The sequence below is a fragment of the Rattus norvegicus genome, chromosome 1, assembly GCF_021556685.1.
Source record: "Rattus norvegicus strain SHRSP/BbbUtx chromosome 1, alternate assembly SHRSP_T2T, whole genome shotgun sequence".
Taxonomy (NCBI): domain Eukaryota; kingdom Metazoa; phylum Chordata; class Mammalia; order Rodentia; family Muridae; genus Rattus; species Rattus norvegicus.
The window spans coordinates 208024610-208046606 of record NC_141534.1 but is presented as its reverse complement, the minus strand read 5'-3'; the positions used below and the strand labels follow the sequence as shown (position 1 = coordinate 208046606).

Here is a 21997-nt window from a genome sequence, read left to right as displayed (position 1 = left end):
TGCTAAAAGAAACAGATTGGTTGTTCCCTCTTCCCTTTGATGTGCAAAGATCATGGTGCCACCAGACACAGTTCTCAAACCCAAGCTAAGAGGAGTTTGTTGAATATCAGGGTCTGGGTAATTTTCCCCAGTGGATGATACCAAAAACTCTACCTCAGAGATAGCTACCCAGGATATAAACACACAGCCTGCCTCAAACCTGGATGGCCACACAACCAAAAGGAAATGACCTGTGGTTCTTCCAAAGAAAGCACAGTACATATACATCTGCCATATAAACTGCCTTCCTGTTCCCTGCTATGACATCAGATTCACAGTCATACATTCCAACAACTTCATCAACAGCTGGACCAAGACACCCTGGTCTGCCTCCTCAATGCAAACAGAGAAACAACTTTCTGAGGGCTACTTTGACATCCTTGTTCCTCAGAGAATAAATGAGGGGATTCAGGGCAGGGCTGACTGCTGTGTACAATAAGGTAACCACCTTGCCATTCTCCAAGGAGGATCCAGAACCAGGCTGCAAATAGGTGTAGATGACAGTGCAGTAGTATAGGATGACCACCACCAGGTGGGCAGAGCAGGTGGAGAAGGCGCGCTTCTTGCCCTCTGTGGAGCGGATGCGCAGGATATTAGCAATGATGAAGCTGTAGGATATCATAATCAACAGAAAGTTGGCCACACCAAAATAAGTATCTGCGATGACAATCATGATGTTGTTGAGTGTGGTTGGGCTGCAAGACAGAAGCAACAGTGTTGGAACTTCACATAAAAAGTTACCAATTTGGTTGGGGCCACAGAAATTGAGTCGTGCCATCAGGCCAGTGTGCAGAGATGTGTTGGCTATGCCAATAAGCCACACAATACCTGTGAGCAGGACACAGATGGGCCAGCTCATCAGCATGCTGTAGTGTAGTGGGCGGCAGATGGCCACATAGCGGTCATAGGCCATGGCAGTGAGTAACACAAGCTCAGACCCTAGAAACCAGGTCATGAAGAAGAGTTGGGTCATGCATCCCTTGTAAGAGATGTGGCTGCTCTTAAGCACTAGACCCTCCAGCAGCTTGGGAAGAACAGTGGATGTACAGACAATGTCCAACAGAGCCAGGTTTGCAAGGAAGAAATACATGGGAATGTGAAGACTTGGGTTGAGGCTGATAGCTATGATGATGAGGGTGTTTCCTGCAAGAGCCAGGATGTAAAGAAGCAAGAAAAAGACCAAGAAGAGAGCCTCAAGCTCAGGATCCCCAGAGAGTCCCTGCAGGACAAACTCTACCACAGTTGTGTAGTTGCTTACTGCCATTTGAGAGTGAGTCCTGGGAGTTACTGGGAGTTACACAGCTGGGGATGATCAAGGAGACACAGGGCGTTGGGCAGCCATCATTTCACACAGGATCCAGCCAGCTATGAGTAGGGGTGCTTGTCATGGGTATTGTTGCTGTAGAAATGATAACGTCATCCATCAATACAGTATAACAGTGTGAGCATGAACTCTGCACACAGTAGACCCAGAAAGATGACGCCCCTGCCAGTGATGAGCAGTATCCTCCCACAGCTTCTGTTTGCTTTAACATGGATCATGTCATACGATACGCTGAGGTCTAGATCTTATCTCAGCATGTATGCTGGCCTGTTAAGGTGTACCAAGGGGCAATCACTTCCCAGGGAAAAAAATGGACCTAGAAAGGACCAACATTGTCAAGAGGTGAGCCAGGCTTCCCAGAGTCAGGCACAAAAACAGTTCTGGGGAGGATTCTTGGGGATCTGTATGGGTTTAGAACATGGAGCTGTTACAGAATGGCATGCAAATGGTGCAGGTGGTCCTGGCTCTTTGGGGAATGGATATATCACTTTTGTAAACACTACAATTGTCTGTTTCGACATTATCACTCTAAGTCACTCCCTGTGTATGATAAACCCAGTGAGGCCAACAAGTATCACTCACTTCCCTGAGAAGGCTTCTGCCTGAGAGAGGAAATATCAGTCTCCGCCAAGGCTGGAAACAACATGAAAGGCATGGACCCAGCTTCAAGCCAGACGCCAAATGTCTAGGCTATCACATTTACCCACCTTCAAGTCTGTCTTCCCTTCACCTCATACACATATATATCTCTAATCATCCAGGACTATCCAAGCATATGTGCCTCTTAGGCAGAGAAGGATTCTGGCTAATCAGCATGCAGAGAAAGGAAGAGCTCTGCCCATTTCTCCGTTCTGATGGGAGTGAGCAGGCCCAGACTCATCCTGGAGACTCCATGAGTGAGATGTTGAATACATGAGAACAAAGAACTCACACAGGGTATATGCTGAACAAGGAAAACATTTTCCCCTGTGAGTGCACAGATCAAGGCCTTTGTCCTACGGGGTGAACATGAGAGCAGGGCCTGAGTTTTTTATAGTCCCATCTCCTCCCACCGAAGAGTTGTTACCTGTAGAACCTTTAGGACGCATATTTGTCCCCACAAAAGCAAAGATGGATCCGTCAGCATTCCCTGCAGATACCCAAGGTCCTCATACAGAAGGCAGGGTTTCTCAACTGAACTTCCAAATCATCTCTATCTTATCTCAGCCTCAGAACCCATCTCCTATAACTCTTCAGGCCACAGGTGGCTCTGAGCCCTGAACTCTGTACCAGATACACAGGGAGAAATCAGGCTTCTCTAGAGATCCAGATTTCCTTCAGAGCCCAGGCACAGGGCAAGATTTCTATTCATACTAATCAACTGCCCAGATATGTCATAAAAACAGGCCTATAGAGCCATGTATTTAAAATTTTAAAATAAAGCTATGAATCAAAGTGATTTTCTTTCATTTTATATACTGAAATAGATAAGAGTAAAACTAAATCTCTTTTGAGAATCATCCCTCCCTCACAGAAGACAGACGAAAGAAAGAGTGAGAGAGAGAGAGAGAGAGAGAGAGAGAGAGAGAGAGAGAGGAAGGAATGAAGGAAGGAAAAGGATGAATGAGAAAGACAGACAGACAGACAGACAGACAAAGGGAAAGATGAATGCCCAAAATGAAGAAGTGAGTAAAGGAAGAAGCAACTTACATGGAAGGAGAAGCTGTCCTGGGATGCCTATCTAAGCCCAAGATGTCTACATGTCATGGAGAATGTACAGGATGGTCACAAAGTTAGAGCCCTGTGTCTCCTTTGTTTGCTATTGACCTTAAATTGGGATCTGCCCCATGGGGTGGACACTGAGATTGATAGGGAGAGGCCCTCAGAGAGCAATTACCCAAAGTGAGGTAAACAGGAGTTCCTGTGGGCCATGGTCCCCAAGCTGAGACACCAGGAACCTAAGGCCCGAAGTCATGTGCACAGCTCTAGGACACTGAACCCACCCCCTGTTGTGACTGCTTCCCTGAGGATGCCCTCAAAACAGCGTGGTTGGGAGTCATGTACCCTTGTACCCTGTAAGATATACTTTTTTAACAAATTTTTCCTGAGCATAGTCTATGGGTTTCCTTCACCTCATTTTATCATTACATCACTACATCATTACATCATTATACTATCTTGGTGTAGCATAGTACTATCAATAAACAAACACTGATCTTTTAGTTCATACTAGTGGGGACAGAAAGTATGGGACACTCTCATGCATTGCCTCAGGAGTGCATAGTCACTGTGGTAAATCACAGTTGAGGTTGAACCTGAATGGATGCAACTTTTCACTGCACGTTCAAATATTCCCTGGAGAACAAAGTGGAGACTGCGGGGGTGAATAACAGCAGCAGTGTACATGACTTGAAGTCCACCATGTTCTGTGGCATGAGCCCTTAGCAGCAGATTGGCTTGACTGCATAGCCAGGAGACTCCCAGCAGGGGTGAACCATCTCTTAGAGTCACGGAACACTGCAGAAAGTAATGAGAAGCGGTCATTACAGGAACCAAATGGAGCTAAAATATAATCCAAACTCCTCAAAACCAAATGACTGCTGACCTTAAGTTCCAAAACCTCCAAAGTCCTTGAACTCTATCTATATACACATTCTCAATCTCTCCCAAAACGTCACCCACTTAAGAGAACAACAAACGAAACACTTGTAGAACAACTCAAGATCTGAGCAATTCCTAAAGCACATTAAGATGAGATAAGAGCTTCAATAACATTTGATCTTTCTAGTCAATTTGACATAAAGGCACAAAACTGAATTATAAAGCTAATAAGTAATCAAAGGTTGTGAACCTGGTTTAAGGATAATGCACAGTTCAAAATAAGTCACCATGTTTATAGCATATAAGCCTCAAAACTGAGGCTAATCAATTCATGTGAAACTGATGTTCATCTACCCCTCATTGACCTGGAGCAGCAGTCATCCACAGAGCAGTGTACCCACACAGCCCAGCAATGAAATGTGGTAGTGTGGCCATGGACCTAACAACTCCCCATGGGGATGATTGATGAGGACTCTGCCTGTGAACAACCATGTGGTGGTTTGGCTGCTGTAATGGCTACATGCGTGAACATCACTAACAGCTTAAAAACTCATCTACAGAGAAAGGCTGTAGGGTCAAGAACTTGAATGAGGAGGACTGCAACCTCCCACCAGCACTTCATCCCAGGTATGGCAGCAAAGAGTACAGGAGACTTGGACTCCTCAATATCAAAATGCACAGTGAGCAACATTTTGCTGTCTCCTACCTGACCCCAAACAGGAATGTGGAATAACAAAAAACAAGGATAGTGAACTATACTCAACAATAAAAGTACTTCTGGGGGAATCACCATCCCTGACTTCAAGCAGTATTACTGAGCAATAGTCATAAAAACTGCATGGTATTGGTAAAGAGACAGGCAGATAGATCAGTGGAACAGAATCGAAGTTCCAGAAATGAACCCACACACCTATGGTCACTTGGTCTATGACGAAGGAGCCAAAACCATCCAATGGAAGAAAGATAGCATTTTCAACAAATGGTGCTGGTTCAACTGGAGGTCAGCATGTAGAAGAATGCAGATCGATCCATGCTTATCACCCTGTACAAAGCTTAAGTCCAAGTGGATCAAGGACCTCCACATCAAACCAGATACACTCAAACTAATAGAAGAAAAAGAGGGGAAGCATCTCGAACACATGGGCACTGGAGAAAATTTCCTGAACAAAACACCAGTGGCTCATGCTTTAAGATTAAGAATCAACAAATGGGATCTCATAAAACTACAAAGCTTCTGTAAGGCAAAGGGCACTGTTGTTAGGACAAAACGGCAACCAACAGATTGGGAAAAGATCTTTACCAATCCTACAACAGATAGAGGGCTAATATCCAAAATATACAAAGAACTCAAAATTTAGACTCCAGAGAGACAAATAACCCTATGAAAAAAATTGGGTACAGAGCTAAACAAAACATTCACAGCTGAGGATTATCTAATGGCCAAAAAGCACCTAAAGAAATGTTCAACATTCTTAGTCATCAGGGAAATGCAAATCAAAACAACCCTGAGATTCCACCTCACACCAGTCATAATGACTAAGATCAAAAACTCAGGTGACAGCAGATGCTGGCAAAGATGTGGAGGAAGAGGAACACTCCTCTACTGTTTTCGTGACTGCAAATTGGTACAACAACTCTGGAAATCAGTCTGGAGTTTCCTCAGAAAATTGGACATTCCACTACCTGAGGACCCTGCTATACCTCTCCTGGGCATATACCCAAAAGATGCTCCAACATAGAACAAAGACACATGTTCCACTATCTTCATAGCAGTCTTATTTATAATAGCCAGAAGCTGGAAAGAACCCAGATGCCCTTCAACAGAGAAATGAATTAAAAAAATGTGGTCCATCTACACAATGGAATATTACTCAGCTATCAAAAACAATGACTTCATGAAATTCATAGGCAAATGGAATGAACTAGAAAATATCATCTTGAGTGAGGTAACCCAATCACAGAAAAACATACTTGGTACGCACTCACTGATGAATGGATATTAGCCCAAAAGCTAGAACTACCCAAGATGCAATCCACAGACCACAGGAAGCTCAAGAAGAAGGGTAACCAAAATGCAGATGCTCCCACTCCTTCTTAAAAGGGGAAAAAATATCCATAGGAAGGGATATGAAAGCAAAGATTAGAGGAGTGACTGAAGGAATGGCCATTCAGAGCCTGCCCCACATGTGGGCCATATATATGCAGCCACAAGATTGATGAAGCTAAAAAATGCATGCCGAAAGAGACTGGATATAGATCTCTCCTGAGAGACACACCCAGAACATGTCCAATACAGAGGTCAATGCTAGCAGCAAACCACCCAACTGAGACTAGGACCCCCTTGGGGGGAATCAGAGGAAGTATTGAAAGAGTTGAAGGAGCTTGCAACACCATAAAAACAACAATGCCAACTTACCAGAGCTTGCAGGGACTAAACCACTATAAAAAGACTTTACATGGACTGACCCTGGGCTCCAATTGCATATGTAGCAGAGAATAGCCTTTTGGGGCACCAGGGGAAGCCCTAGGTCCTGCCAAGGTTGGACCCCCAGTACAAGGGAATATGGGGGGACAGTTGGGGGTGTGGATGGGGGGAATACCCGTATGGGGGAGGGGAAGGGAATGGGGACTTATGGACAGGAAACCGGGAAAGGGAATAACATTTGAAATGTAAGTAAAGAAATATATCTAATAAAAAAATTTTTAAAAAGAAGAAGAAGAAAGCTTAGGGGAGCTGTTCATGGAGGCTTTATGAAGGCAAGTCTGATGACATTTGATGGGCTCCTGCAGAACACACAGCAACATGTCCTCATCAATCACATACCCAGTTCATTAAGGACTGACATTGCATGTAATAATGTAGGAGCCCCTATGGTCATCCCTCTGGGACATGGGTGTATAAACATTCATCAGGGAGTTAGTAGGCTTGTCTGGGCTATATCTAAGGAGAACAGTACTTGGAATATCTCAGTGGCTGCCATCTCAAGAGAATTAAATTAGAAGTGATTTGAAGATGACCTTGGGCCCTCCTTGTTCAGTAGGAGGTGATAGTCAGACTTTGGCTCATCCATCCCTTTGCTTGTGGTATACAGGAGCTCCACTTGTTGACATCCTGGAGCTGCCTTGGGGCTGATGCACATGGGGCTGTTCAATGTGAAGGTTCAGTCACTGGGGGCCAATTTGTTCCCTTTGCAGTGGTGCTGTCTCATGCAGCAGTTTGGACACAAAGAACTCCTGGGACTACATTTAGTTATGAACTTCTGAAGGCAAATATATCAATAGTTAATAGTTTCACACACCTATAAACATATAGACTAACAGGGGCTAGACACACTCCTTGAGCTCCAGAGGAGTAGGCATCAGATCTGGTCCACAGTCACTCGTGAAACATAGAAAGGCAACCCCCCACCCATTCATGGCTGTCTCCAGAGCCCATCCTATATTACAACTTACTGGAGCATCCTAAGGTTGGCAACCTGTGCAGTCAAACCTCCCATGTGACACTCCAACAGCTTGTCAACCTGAATGACTTACATTGGGCTGGGAGGCCATCCCCCATGGACATAACCTTTGGCTCCCTCCCATAAGATCCCTCTACAGGGAAGCCCTTGTTTCTCCCTCTGGGTCTAGCCTCTGCTCAGCCCCAGATGCTCTCTGTGATTCTAGTTGTGGATTTGTTTTTGTGTTTGCCTTCCTTTTATTGAGACAGAGGCTTACTGTGTATGTCAGATTGGCCTTTAACCCCAGATCCTCTCATTATAGCCTCTGCAGTGCTGGGATTATTGGTGTGTCTAACAGTACATGACTTATCCATAAGTTTCTTTTGTTGGAAGATAAGGAAAACATCAACAAAGACATCACAAGAGTAAGTGTGTTACAAAATCATTAGTTTCTGTGCAATGTGTGTTTGGCCAACACAAATATTTACTCTAAATACTTTATTCCTTTTATGGCTTCTTACCTGTGAACTGTGCTTTCCCTAGTATCTTCTCCACGCTGGCCTAAGTGTCCAGCAAGAGCATCCAGCTTACATCACCAATGCCAGAAACATCATCTGAATATTTCACTGTGAGACCCACGAATCAGGACAGCTCAGCTGTTTCAGCAAAGTGGCTGAGACCTCACTATCCTTTGATAGAGGCAGGAGTGCCAGTTTAGAGACTTTTTCTAATCCTCAAGAAAAAGAACTATCTTGAAGCCTGCCTCCCACATTAGGAGGAATTCCTATATAGGTTTATCAAGGAATCAAAATTGAGGTTGCAATACCCCATGCCTGAATCTCAGCTGTTGTGATGCTTGGTCTATGACACTTGAAACAAATATCTATGTATGTGTCTGCATATGTGCACATCTATTTGAACATATATACAAATATACATATATTAAAATGTACAAATGTGCATATGTACTTATATACATCATATATACATACATATGTATATGCATATATACAAATATACAGACATGCATTATACATATATATATGCATATACACATATACACATACACACATGTACACATATATACATATTCAAATATACATAATGAAAAATACAAAGGTTTTCCTAACTTCAGGAAGAGGTACTGTGGCTTGCTAAATTGACTTTATGGTAATAAAGTATTAAGGGCATTGCATACTTCATCTTCTGTTTTCTTTAATACTGAGGGAAGTTATTTGTCTTGATTTCCAAAGGGAACTCAGGACCCATAGATAGGATGGGGTGCTCTGTGAACAAGACCTGGAACTTAGTCCAGCCAATGCTGATGGCAAGACTTGCAACAAACTCCACAAGACATGAATCCATCATTTTGTCCTAAAATATTTAAATGTTACATATTTTGTCAAAAATAAATAAATAAGTAAATAAATAAATAAATCTAATCTTCCATCCTTCATCTGTATCACTGAAGCCAACAGTTTCTGGTAGAGCTTTCTGGGAAACAAAAACCCAAATATCACTTCAAGAAAGTCCCTTAAAGGCCAGGAGTGTCAATTATAACCTTGGAATCTAGAGGAAGCGTGGGAATCAGGCAGGAACAGGTGTGTGTTGATTGAACAACATTTAAATAACTCTCATAAGCTCGGGTATTTGAACAGTTGGCTGCCAGGTAACACCACTGTTTGGGAAAGTCTAGGATGTGTGACCTTGCTGGTGGAATTACATCACTGAAAGTGAGCTCTGGTATTTCATGGCCTTGTCGCCTCCAGTTTCCTCTCTTTGTTTTGTGTTCATGGTTGAAGATAAAATCTCTCAGCTTCCTGCTCCAGCCACTTGCCACCATGCCTGCTCCTTGCTGCTATGCATCAAGAATACATGGACTCTTATCCTTCTGGAACTGTCAACCCAAAGAGACTCTGCTATGAACTCCCTTTGTAATAGTATCTAATCACAATGACAAAGAAGTAACTAAATCAGATGGGGAGAATGCTCAGCACCGGACAATGGACCAGCATATGTTCCACTTGGTAGAAAACCTTGCCTCCATGGAACCCAGCAACACTCCCCACTGGCTCAGCCTTACCCATGAACCCTGTTACTGTGGCTTTCCCCATTTTCAAACATTTCCCTTCATAATGTAGGACATGCCTTCTGTCAGTTCAGGAGCATCACTGCCCACTAACTAGAGTCACCACTCCCTATGTGAACACAAGTCATTCTTACTCAGAGCCATAGTGGACTGATGTCACTGTTGCAGTTTCCTTCTTGGGGTACAGGGGGGAAGTGACTTGGATTTAAAGTGAATAAATAAATTAATGGGGAAACTCGAAATAGCTTCAGTAAATTCCTAAAACTGGTCAGATTCACAAAGCCCCTCCCATTCATTAATAAACAATAAAGGGTACTAGGAGTCACCATCCCACAAGCCAAGCTGCCAAGAAGACTGTGAGACCAGACAAGTTTCCTGGAAGAAGAAACCAACTGAGGTGCCTAGAATAGGTTTAGACCCACTGACTCATTGGAAAGAACACTTTCCAACCTCTCAAACTGCCTGGAGTGTATTCTAGGTTCCCAAAATTTGTGAACTGTTGCCCAAATTTCAGCTCCTGTAACTAATCAGCTTCTCCACATCCCTGTAAGCAAACAGTCCTGTACATTCCTGTAAGCAACCCCCCCCTCCACATTTCTGTAACCAATCATTCCTCACATTCCTGTAAGTAACCTCTCCTCCATATTCCTGTAAGTACCCCAGGCACCAAACACTGAGAAAACAGTCCCCCGTTAATAGGAGAGGAAGCTGTGATCTCTAAGGTTGAGGTCATCTGAACTATATGTGTACTGGGCTCTTGTCATTTCCCACTTCAGACTCTGCCAATTGAGCTGTGAGGAAGGTGTCCCTGAGTATGATTTATGACTCAGAAGCTAAGGCCAGGCAGATGGTGACAGGAAACAGAACCTTCCAGTTGGGAGTACCAAACAAAGGGTACATACTACAATCAGAACGCTCTCATCCAGCTTTCAAGTGCAGCATGAAAAGTCATTTCAGGTTCCTGAATTTTATATATTTCCAGAGAAGAATGTTCTAAGACAGAAAATAGTCATGGACATACATTTACTGGAACTCCAAAAACATTATGTACCACCTCCATTACTCCATCCCACAGTGCTCCAGAGGGGTTTGCAGGGAGAGGGCTGTGGGTATCTATGCTGTACTGACTGTTCCCAATTCTATCCAGCAAACCAAGCTCAATGAAATAATGGCATAACCCGGACTGGACGTTCTGGGAATGTTCTCCTTAGGTTGATCCTCATCCTTTGTTTCCAAAAGTTCTTTTCACTTTCACTAGTGAACACCAGACAGTGAGTTCATTTCCTATTGACCATCTACTGCTGGCTATGGGACCCAACGATGTGGTCTGTTTCCCTAGTAAGACTCCCTTGGAGAAAATGAAATTTTCATTTGAAAATGGCTATCAATTGGACATGGCTTCTGTGTTAGGGATGAGGGCTTGTGTCCACTTATCCTTTGAGCTCTAAGACTCCATCTGATACTGGCCCATGCAGGGCCTGTGCCTGCTGCCTCGTTCTCTGTACATTTGTGTGTGTGCAGACATGTTCTATCTAGAAGGTCTTGATGCCTTCGTGGCCTTGATGCCTTGATGGCCTTGATCCCCTATGGTTCTTACACACTTGTCACCTCCTCTACCACAGAATTCTCTGAGTTCTGAGGAGTGTAATTTAATGGAGACATGCCTTTTACACCTGGGTGTCCCAATGTCTTTCTCTGTATATTGTCTGAGTATGGGTCTCTATATTTGTCCCATCTTCTAAAGGAGGAAGATTCTCTGATGATGGCTGAGCAAGGCACTGATCTATGAGTATAGTACAACATTGTTAAGAATTTAATAACTAAGTTCCTTTGGTAAAACAGTAGTATTTTATTTTCCCCTCAGTACTTGCCAATCTAGCGTCAGGTTCTTAGACACCTAAGCAACACTGAGTGAGGATTTCATCTCCTGGAGTAGCCCTTAAAGCTGATATTGGCTGCTTACTCCCACAAGCCTTGTGCCACTATTGCTTTTGCAGGCAGGTCTTATAGACCAAAGTGTTTGTAGCTGGACTAGTGTTTACCCTTCTCCTGTGGTAGTGCGCAGTCTATCTTCTAATATCATGAATAATACTCCATAACAGTGAAGGCTTTAGGTAGGGCACATATCAATCATACCTAGCATGGTGTTTTCAGGATGAATGGCACTGATAGACTCATATATTTGAATGCTTAATCACCTGAGAGGGGCACTATTTGAGAAGGATCAGAAGGTGTGGCTTTGTTGATGAAAGTGTCTCACAGGAGTGAACTTAGAGGTTTCCAAATGTCCACACCTGGCTCTGCCCCTGTCTAGATCAGGATGTAACTCTCAGCTACCAATGCAATGTCATGCATGCTACCATGCTCCCACCATGCTCTCTGTCATGATGATAATGGACTAAGCCTCTGAAACTGTCAGCATGTCCCTAATTAAATGTTTTCCTTTATAAGAGTTGCCTTGGTCATGGTGTTTATTCACAGCAATAAACACCCTAACTTAGTCACCTGGCCAGAAACCTAGCCAGCCTCTTGAGACTAGTGAGATTATGGAACTTAGAAAAGACTGTACTACTGCCACCTTGCTAGACCAGCTAGTTCTCTACTACATTCAAATTCTTATCCTTATACCAACAGATAAATGTAGCTATGACCCCTCATCAAAGGAACTTCTCTTTTTACAGCAAACGGACACCATCACAGAAAACCAAACTGAATACATTACAGATGTCAATGGATTGTGGGTAACCCAGCCCCAATAGATACATGTGCATCACGGCTCCTAAATCTATGGTTCAGGGAACATTGAGGAGAGGAAGCAGGAAGATTGTAAGACAAAAGCAAAAATACAAAGAAGTCCTCTGTGAACAATCTCTCCTAGATATGGCTATATAAAAAAGTACAAATAATGGCAATATCAATGAATATGCTAATATATTAGGGGAAATTTTTAAGTATTCCATCCCTAAACTAAGAACTAAAAGCAGCTATTGACTGCTGGGAGGAGAATTAGTCTCCCCAGGATGTGTCCCCTTATTGGTTGCTTGATGCAAAGTGGTCAGCCTTGAAACCAGACACAGAAACAACAAAAAAAACAGATTCATCATTATAGATAGAGATAGATAGAGATAAAGATAGGTATTATATATGTGTATATAATATTACATAACATATACATAATGTATGTATATATAATGTGTGTACATATGTAACAAATATATTCAAATTAAAAGTACCTAATGAGAAAGGAGGGCATGGGAAGGCTCTGAGTGAGGGTATCTAAGCATGGTTGGATAGGGACAGAAGCAAAGTACTCTTTTCAATTAAAAACATTTAAAAAGCAATAAATGAATTTGTGACTAAATCTATAGATATGTAAGTGAATGTACCTGCTAAAACCAGCAATGGCTGCTAAAAGTGAAGTCTGGGCAGTGCACTTGAAGGTGATTACTACAAAATGCTTCAACACTGTTATATGCTTGAATTTGCTCAATCAAAATTGGAGGGGAAAAATGTCAATAAAAATCCTAATACATTTGAAAATCTTAAAGAAAGGATCAACAACCCAAGAGTAAGAAAATGATTTGAGTGGGATTTTTAAAAATATTTAGAACTGAGCAAGCACCCCACCTAGTCAAAGACTTGGATGCATTCTGGTTTCCACCTGTGCCAGGGACAGAGTCTTGGCTCTGGATCAAAACCCACACAGCCCACATCCCAGTGGTAGCATGACTCTCCAGGTATTCTGACAGATTCAGGATCACAGGTGAGACCCCAAACCCCTCCACAATACCCAGCTTAACCAGGATTCCTGCAAATCCTAGACGCAGTACTTGGCCCAGCCAGACACCTGTGCATCTTCCAGTTTGCACCTGTGCCTGGAAGACACTCTGCTCTGGATCCCCACCAACAAGGCCAACACCCCCAAGCCCCAGTTGCAGCTCAGCACCCACCAACCCCCAGTGATTCTGACACATCCAGAAACACAGGATCTCAAGATCACAGGCTCCCAGGAAGGATAGCCTCTAGTCAGAGACAGGGAGGCCAGATAACAGCAGAGATAACAAGATGGTGAGAGGCCAGCATAAGAACATAAGCAACAGAAACCAACTTGACTTGGCAACATCAGAAGTCAGCTCTCCCATCACAGCAAGTCCTGGATACCACAACACACCTAAAAAGCAAGATTCAGACCTAAACTCTATTTCCACGAAGATGATAAAGGACTTTAAGGACATAAATAACTCCCTTAAAGAAACACAGGAGAACACAAGTAAACAAGTAGAACCCCTTAAAAAGTAACACATAAATCCCTTAAAGAAATATAAGAGAACAGAATCAAAGAAGTGAATCCATTATCTAAAAATGGAAGAAGAAATGTTAAAGAAAATATAAAGGGAGACATCCAGGAGATAGAAAAGCTAGGAAAGACAACAGAAATCACAGATGCAAGCAACACCAAGAAAATACAAGAGATAAAAGAGAGAATCTCAGTGGTAGAAGATACAATAGAAGACATTGGCAGAACAGTCAAGGACAAATAGAAAAGCAAAAAATCTGTATCTCAAAACATTCAAGAAATCCAGGACACGATGAAAAGACAGAAACTAAGAAAAATAGGTATAGAAGAAAGTAAAGATTCCCAACTCAAAGAGCCAGCAAACAACTTCAACAAAAATATAGAAGAAAACTTCCCTGACCTAAAGAAAGAGATGTCCATAAACATCAAGAAGCCTACAGAACACCAAACAGATGGGACTAGAAAAGAAATTCCTCTCATCACATAGTAATTAAAACACCAAATACACAGAACAAAGAAAGAATACTAAAGCAATAAGGGAAAAAGGTCATGTAACACGTAGAGGTGGACCTATCAGTCTCAACAGAGACTAGAAAAGCCAGAAGATCCTGGGCAGGTGTCATATAGGCCCTAAGAGAACACAAATGCCAGCCCAAGCTACTATATCCAGCAAAACTCTGAATTTCCATAGACAGAGAAACCAAGGTATTCCAAGACAAAACCAAATTTACACAATATCTTTCCAAAATCCAGCCCTACAAAGAAAAACTCCAAAACAAGAAGGGAAGCTACACCCTAGAAAAAGCAAGAAAGTAATCTTATTGCAAGAAACCCTAAAGAAGAGAGCCACACAAACACAATTCCACCTCTAACAACAAAAATAACAGGAAACAACAATCACTATTCCTTATTATCTCTTAAGATCAATGGACTCAATTCCTCAATAAAATGACATAGACTAAATGACTGGCTACATAAACAAGACTCAGCATTTTGCTGCATATAGGAAATGCACTTAGTGACAAAGACAGACACTACTTCAGAGTAAAAGGCTGGAAAATTTTTTCCAAGCAAATGATCTCACGAAACTGCTGAAGTAGCCATTGTAAGATCAAATAAAATTGGCTTTTAACCAAAGCTCATCAAAAAAGATGAAGAAGGATACTTCATCCTCATCAAATGAAAAATCCACCAAGAGAAACTCTCAATTGTGCACATCTATGCCCCAAATGCAAGAGCACATCTGTAAAAGAAACATTACTGAAGCTCAAAGCATTATTGAACTTCACACAATAATAGTAGGATATTTAAACACCCCACTCTCACCAATAGACAGATGATGGAAACAGAAAATAAACAGAGACACAGTGAAACTAAAAGAAGTTATGAACAAAATGGATTTAATAGGTATCTATAGAACATTTCACCCTAAAACAAAAAAAAAATACCTTCTTCTCAACACATAATGGTACCTTCTCAAAATCAAATGTATACTTGGGCACAAAACAAACCTCAACAGATACAAAAACATTCTATTAATCCCATGTATTCTATCGGACCACCACTGACTAAGGCTGGTCTTCAATAGCAACAAGAACAACAGCAAGCCCACATACACACGGAAGCTAAACAGCTATCGACTCAACGACAACTGGTCAGGGAAGAAATAAAGAAATTTAAGACTTTTTTATATTTCAATGAAAATGAAGGCAGAACATATCCAGATTTATGGGACACAATGAAAGCAGTGCTAAGAGGAAAACTCATAGCTCTGAGTGCCTCCATAAAGAAATTGGAGAAATCATACACTAGCAGCTTAACAGCTCATGTGAAAACTCTAGAACAAAAAAGAAACAAATACACCCAAAAGGAGCAAATAGTGGGAAATAAACAAATTCAGGACTGAAATCAACCAAGTAGAAACAAGGAGAACTATACAAAGAATAAACAAAACCGGGGCTGGGGATTTAGCTCAGTGGTAGAGCGCTTACCTAGGAAGCGCAAGGCCCTGGGTTCGGTCCCCAGCTCCGAAAAAAAAAAAAAAAAAAAAAGAATAAACAAAACCAGGAGCTAGTTCTTTGAGAAAATCAACTAGCTAGACAAACCCTTAGCCAAACTAATCAAGGGCTCAGAGACAGCATCCAAATTAACAAAATCAGACATGAAAAAGGGAGACAAAACAACAAAAAATAATGAAATTTACAAAATAATCGGATCTTACTACAAAAGTCTATACCCAACAAAACTAGAAAATCTGGATGAAATGGATGATTTTCTAGGCAGATACCAGGTACCAAAGTTAAATCAGGATCAGATAAACCATCTAAACAGTCCCATAACCACCAAGGAAATGGAAGTACTCATTAAAAGTTTCCGAACCAAAAAAAGGCACAGAACCAGATGGTTTTAGTATAGAATTCTATCAGACCTTCTAACACCAATACTTCTAACACAATTCTAAAAAATAGAAACAGAAGGAACACTACCCAATTCTTTCTAGGAAGCCACAGTTACACTGATACCTAAACTACAAAAAGATCCAATAAAGAAAAAAGAACTACAGACCCATTTCCCTTATGCATATCAATGCAAAAATACTCAATAAAATACTCACGAACCGAATCCAAGAACACATCTAAATGATCACGCACCATGATCAAGTAGACTTCATCCCAAGAATGCAGGGAAGGTTCAATGTATCCATCTATCCATCTATGTAACCCACTATATAAACAAAATGAAAATTATAAAACCCCACATGATAATCTCATTGGATGCTTAAAAGGCCTTTGACAAAATACAACACCCATACATGTTAAAAGTATTGGAAAGATCAGAAATTCAAGCTTCATACCTAAATATAATAAAAGCAATATACAACAAACCAATAGCCAATATCAAACTAAATAGAGAGAAACTCAAAGCAATCCTATTAATATCAAGGACAAGACAAGGCTGCTCTCTCTCTCTCTCTCTTTCTCTCTCTCTCTCTCTCTCTCTCTCTCTCTCTCTCTCTCTCTCTCTCTCTCTCTCTCTCCCTACCTACCTACCTACCTATTCAATATAGTACTCGAAGTTCTAGCCAGAGAAATTAAACAACAAAAGGAAATCTAAGGCATGCAAATCGGGAAGGAGGAAGTCAAGATATCACTATTTGCAGATGATATGAGAATATACATAATTGACCCCAAAAATTCTACCTGTAGAGAGCTCCTACAGCTGGTAAACAACTTCAGCAAAGTGGTTGGCTATCATATATATTCAGTCACCCAATTAGACAAGATGAATGAAGCAAAGAAGTGCAGGCCGACAGGAGACGGATGTAGATCGCTCCTGAGAGACACAGCCAGAATACAGCAAATACAGAGGCGAATGCCAGCAGCAAACCACTGAACTGAGAATAGGACCCCCGTTGAAGGAATCAGAGAAAGAACTGGAAGATCTTGAAGGGGCTCGAGACCCCTTATGAACAACAATGCCAAGCAACTAGAGCTTCCAGGGACTAAGCCACTACCTAAAGACTATACATGGACTGACCCTGGACTCTGACCTCATAGGTAGCAATGAATATCCTAGTAAGATCACCAGTGGAAGGGGAAGCCCTTGGTCCTGCTAAGACTGAACCCCCAGTGAATGTGATTGTTGGGGGGAGGGCGGCAATGGGGGAAGGGTGGGGAGGGGAACACCCATAAAGAAGGGGAAGGGGCGGGATTAGGGGGATGTTTGCCCAGAAACCGGGAAAGGGAATAACATTCAAAATGTAAATAAGAAATACTCAAGTTAATAAAAAAATAATAATAATAAAAAGTGGTTGGCTATAAAATTAACTCAAATAATTATCAGTAGCCTTACTTTATATAAATGATATACAGGCTGAGAAAGAAATTAGAGAAACAGCTCCATTCACAATAGCCACAAATAATATAAAATATGTTGTTTTGACACTAACAAAGCAAGTGAAAGATCTATTGACAAGAACTTCAAATCCCTGAAGAAACAAATCAAAAAAGACCTTAAAAGATGAAAGATCTCCCATGTTCATGCATCAGCAGGATTAGCATAGTAAAAATGGCCATCTTACCAAAAGCAATCTACAGATTTAATGCAATACCCATCAATATTCCAAATCAATTCTTCATACAGTTAAAAAGAGCAATTCTCAAATACGTTTGGAATAACAAAATAAATAGGATACCAAAAAATATTCTCAACAATGAGAGAACTTCAGCGGGAATTACCATCCCTGACCTCAAGCAACATTGATTAAAAAACTGCATGGTAATCAGACAACAAAAGGAGGTCAAGGGGATACAGATCGGAAAAGAAGAAGTCAAAATATCTCTATTTGCAGATGATATGATAGTATATTTAAGTGATCCCAAACGTTCCACCAGAGAACTACTAAAGCTGATAGACAACTTCAGCAAAGTGGCTGGGTATAAAATTAACTCAAATAAATCAGTTGCCTTCCTCTATACAAAAGAGAAAAAAGCCGAGAAAGAAATTAGGGAAACGACACCCTTCATAATAGACCCAAATAATATAAAGTACCTCGGTGTGACTTTAACCAAGCAAGTAAAAGATCTGTACAATAAGAACTTCAAGACACTGAAGAAGGAAATTGAAGAAGACCTCAGAAGATGGAAAGATCTCCCATGCTCATGGATTGGCAGGATTAATATAGTAAAAATGGCCATTTTACCAAAAGCAATCTACAGATTCAATGCAATCCCCATCAAAATACCAATCCAATTCTTCAAAGAGTTAGACAGAACAATTTGCAAATTCATCTGGAATAACAAAAAACCCAGGATAGCTAAAGCTATCCTCAACAATAAAAGGACTTCAGGGGGAATCACTATCCCTGAATTCAAGCAGTATTACAGAGCAATAGTGATAAAAACTGCATGGTATTGGTACAGAGACAAACAGATAGACCAATGGAATAGGATTGAAGACCCAGAAATGAACCCACACACCTATGGTCACTTGATTTTTGACAAAGGAGCCAAAACCATCAAATGGAAAAAAGATAGCATTTTCAGCAAATGGTGCTGGTTCAACTGGAGGTCAACATGTAGAAGAATGCAGATCGATCCATGCTTATCACCCTGTACAAAGCTTAAGTCCAAGTGGATCAAGGACCTCCACATCAAACCAGACACACTCAAACTAATAGAAGAAAAACTAGGGAAGCATCTGGAACACATGGGCACTGGAAAAAATTTCCTGAACAAAACACCAATGGTTTATGCTCTAAGATCAAGAATTGACAAATGGGATCTCATAAAACTGCAAAGCTTCTGTAAGGCAAAGGACACTGTGGTTAGGACAAAATGGCAACCAACAGATTGGGAAAAGATCTTTACCAATCCTACAACAGATAGAGGCCTTATATCCAAAATATACAAAGAACTCAAGAAGTTAGACCGCAGGGAAACAAATAACCCTATTAAAAAATGGGGTTCAGAGCTAAACAAAGAATTCACAGCTGAGGAATGGCAAATGGCTGAGAAACACCTAAAGAAATGTTCAACATCTTTAGTCATAAGGGAAATGAAAATCAAAACAACCCTGAGATTTCACCTCATACCAGTGAGAATGGCTATGATCAAAAACTCAGGGGACAACAGATGCTGGCGAGGATGTGGAGAAAGAGGAACACTCCTCCATTGTTGGTGGGATTGCAAACTGGTACAACCATTCTGGAAATCAGTCTGGAGGATCCTCAGAAAATTGGACATTGAACTGCCTGAGGATCCAGCTATACCTCTCTTGGGCATATACCCAAAAGATGCCCCAACATATAAAAAAGACACGTGCTCCACTATGTTCATTGCAGCCTTATTTATAATAGCCAGAAGCTGGAAAGAACCCAGATGCCCTTCAACAGAGGAATGGATACAGAAAATGTGGTACATCTACACAATGGAATATTACTCAGCTATCAAAAACAACGACTTTATGAAATTCGTAGGCAAATGGTTGGAACTGGAAAACATCATCCTGAGTGAGCTAACCCAATCACAGAAAGACATACATGGTATGTACTCATTGATAAGTGGCTATTAGCCCAAATGCTTGAATTACCCTAGATACCTAGAACAAATGAAACTCAAGACGGATGATCAAAATGTGAATGCTTCACTCCTTCTTTAAAAGGGGAACAAGAATACCCTAGGCAGGGAAGAGAGAGGCAAAGATTAAAACAGAGACTTAAGGAACACCCATTCAGAGCCTGCCCCACATGTGGCCCATACATATACAGCCACCCAATTAGACAAGATGGATGAAGCAAAGAAGTGCAGACCGACAGGAGCCGGATGTAGATCGCTCCTGAGAGACACAGCCAGAATACAGCAAATACAGAGGCGAATGCCAGCAGCAAACCACTGAACTGAGAATAGGACCCCCGTTGAAGGAATCAGAGAAAGAACTGGAAGATCTTGAAGGGGCTCGAGACCCCATATGTACAACAATGCTAAGCAACCAGAGCTTCCAGGGACTAAGCCACTACCTAAAGACTATACATGGACTGACCCTGGACTCTGACCTCATAGGTAGCAATGAATATCCTAGTAAGAGCACCAGTGGAAGGAGAAGCCCTGGGTCCTGCTAAGACTGAACCCCCAGTGAACTAGACTGGTGGGGGGAGGGCGGCAATGGGGGGAGGGTTGGGAGGGGAACACCCATAAGGAAGGGGAGGGGGGAGGGGGATGTTTGCCCGGATACCGGGAAAGGGAATAACACTCGAAATGTATATAAGAAATACTCAAGTTAATAAAAAACAAAAAAGATAAAGCAAAAAAAAAAAACTGCATGGTATTGGTACAGAGAAAGGCAAGTAGATCAATGGAATAGAATTAAAGACCCAGAAATGAACCCACACACCTATGGTCACTTGATCTTTAACAAATAAGCTAAAGCAATAATTTGATGGAAAAAAGAGCATTTTTTAACAAATGGTGTTGGTTTAACTGGCAGCCTGCATGTAGAAGAAGGCAAATTTATCCATTCTTATCTCCTTGTACAAAGCTCAGGTCCAGGTGGATCAAGGATCTTCACATAAAACCATATATGCTGAATCTAATAGAAAAAGGTGGGGAATAGCCTCGAATATTTGGGCACAGAGAAAAATTTCCTGAACAGAACACCAGTGTCTTAGGCTTTAACATCAAGAATTGATGAATGGAATCTCATAAAATTGCAAAGCTTCTGTAAGGCAAAGGACATTGTCAATAGGACAAAATGGCAACCCATGGATGGAAAAAGGTCTTTACCAATCCTACATTCAATAGAAGGCTAATATCCAATATATACAAAGAACTCAAGAAATTAGACTCCAGAAAATCAAATAACCCTATTTAAAAGGGTATACAGAGATAAACAAAGAATTCTCAACTGAGGAATATCGAATGACCAAGAAGCACCTAAAGAAATGTTCAACATCCTTAGTTATCAGGAAAATGCAAATCAAAACAATCCTAAGATACCACCTCACACCAGTCAGAATGGCTGAGATCAAAAACTCAGGGGACAACAGATGCTGGTGAGGATGTGGAGAAAGAGGAAGACTCCTCCATTGTTGGTGGGATTGCAGGCTGGTATAACCACTCTGGAAATCAGTCTGGGGGTTCCTCAGAAAATTGAACATAGTACTACCTGAGGACCCAGCTATACCTCTCCTGGGCATATACCCAAAAGATGCTCTAACACATAACAAGGACACATGCTCCACTATGTTCATAGCAGCCTTATTTATAATAGTCAGGAGCTGTAAAGAACACAGATGTCCTTCAACAGAGGAATGGATACAGAAAATGTGGTACAGTTACACAATGGAGTACTACTCAGCTATTAAAACCAAAGACTTCATGAAATTTGCAGGCAAATGGGTGGAACTAGAAAATATGGTCCTGAGTGAGGTAACCCAGACACAAAAGAACACATATGGTATGTACTCACCAATATCTGGATATTAGCCCATGATACAACCCACAGACCATATAGAGCTTAGAAGGAAGGAAGACCAGGGTATGGATGCTTCAGTCCTGCATTGAGGGGGAAACAGATGATTGTGGGAATTTGAGGGAGGAGGACCTGAGAGGGAAAGAGGAGGTGGAGGAAATAAGAGGGACAGTATCAGGGACAGAAAGGATGTGAAAGAAATACAGAGGACAAGAAAATTGAACAAATATATGTAGCAGGAGGGATGAAGAACTGGTGAC

The 21997-nt window shown here is 41.5% G+C and overlaps 1 protein-coding gene across 1 annotated transcript; it reads right to left on the bottom strand.

Moving 5' to 3' along the window:
- Window positions 1–373: 373 nt before the first annotated feature.
- On the bottom strand, window positions 374–1303 carry Or13a19b (olfactory receptor family 13 subfamily A member 19B). The gene is given in 1 exon segment (NM_001000767.1): window positions 374–1303. A coding segment is annotated over 1 exon segment (930 nt).
- Window positions 1304–21997: the final 20694 nt, after the last annotated feature.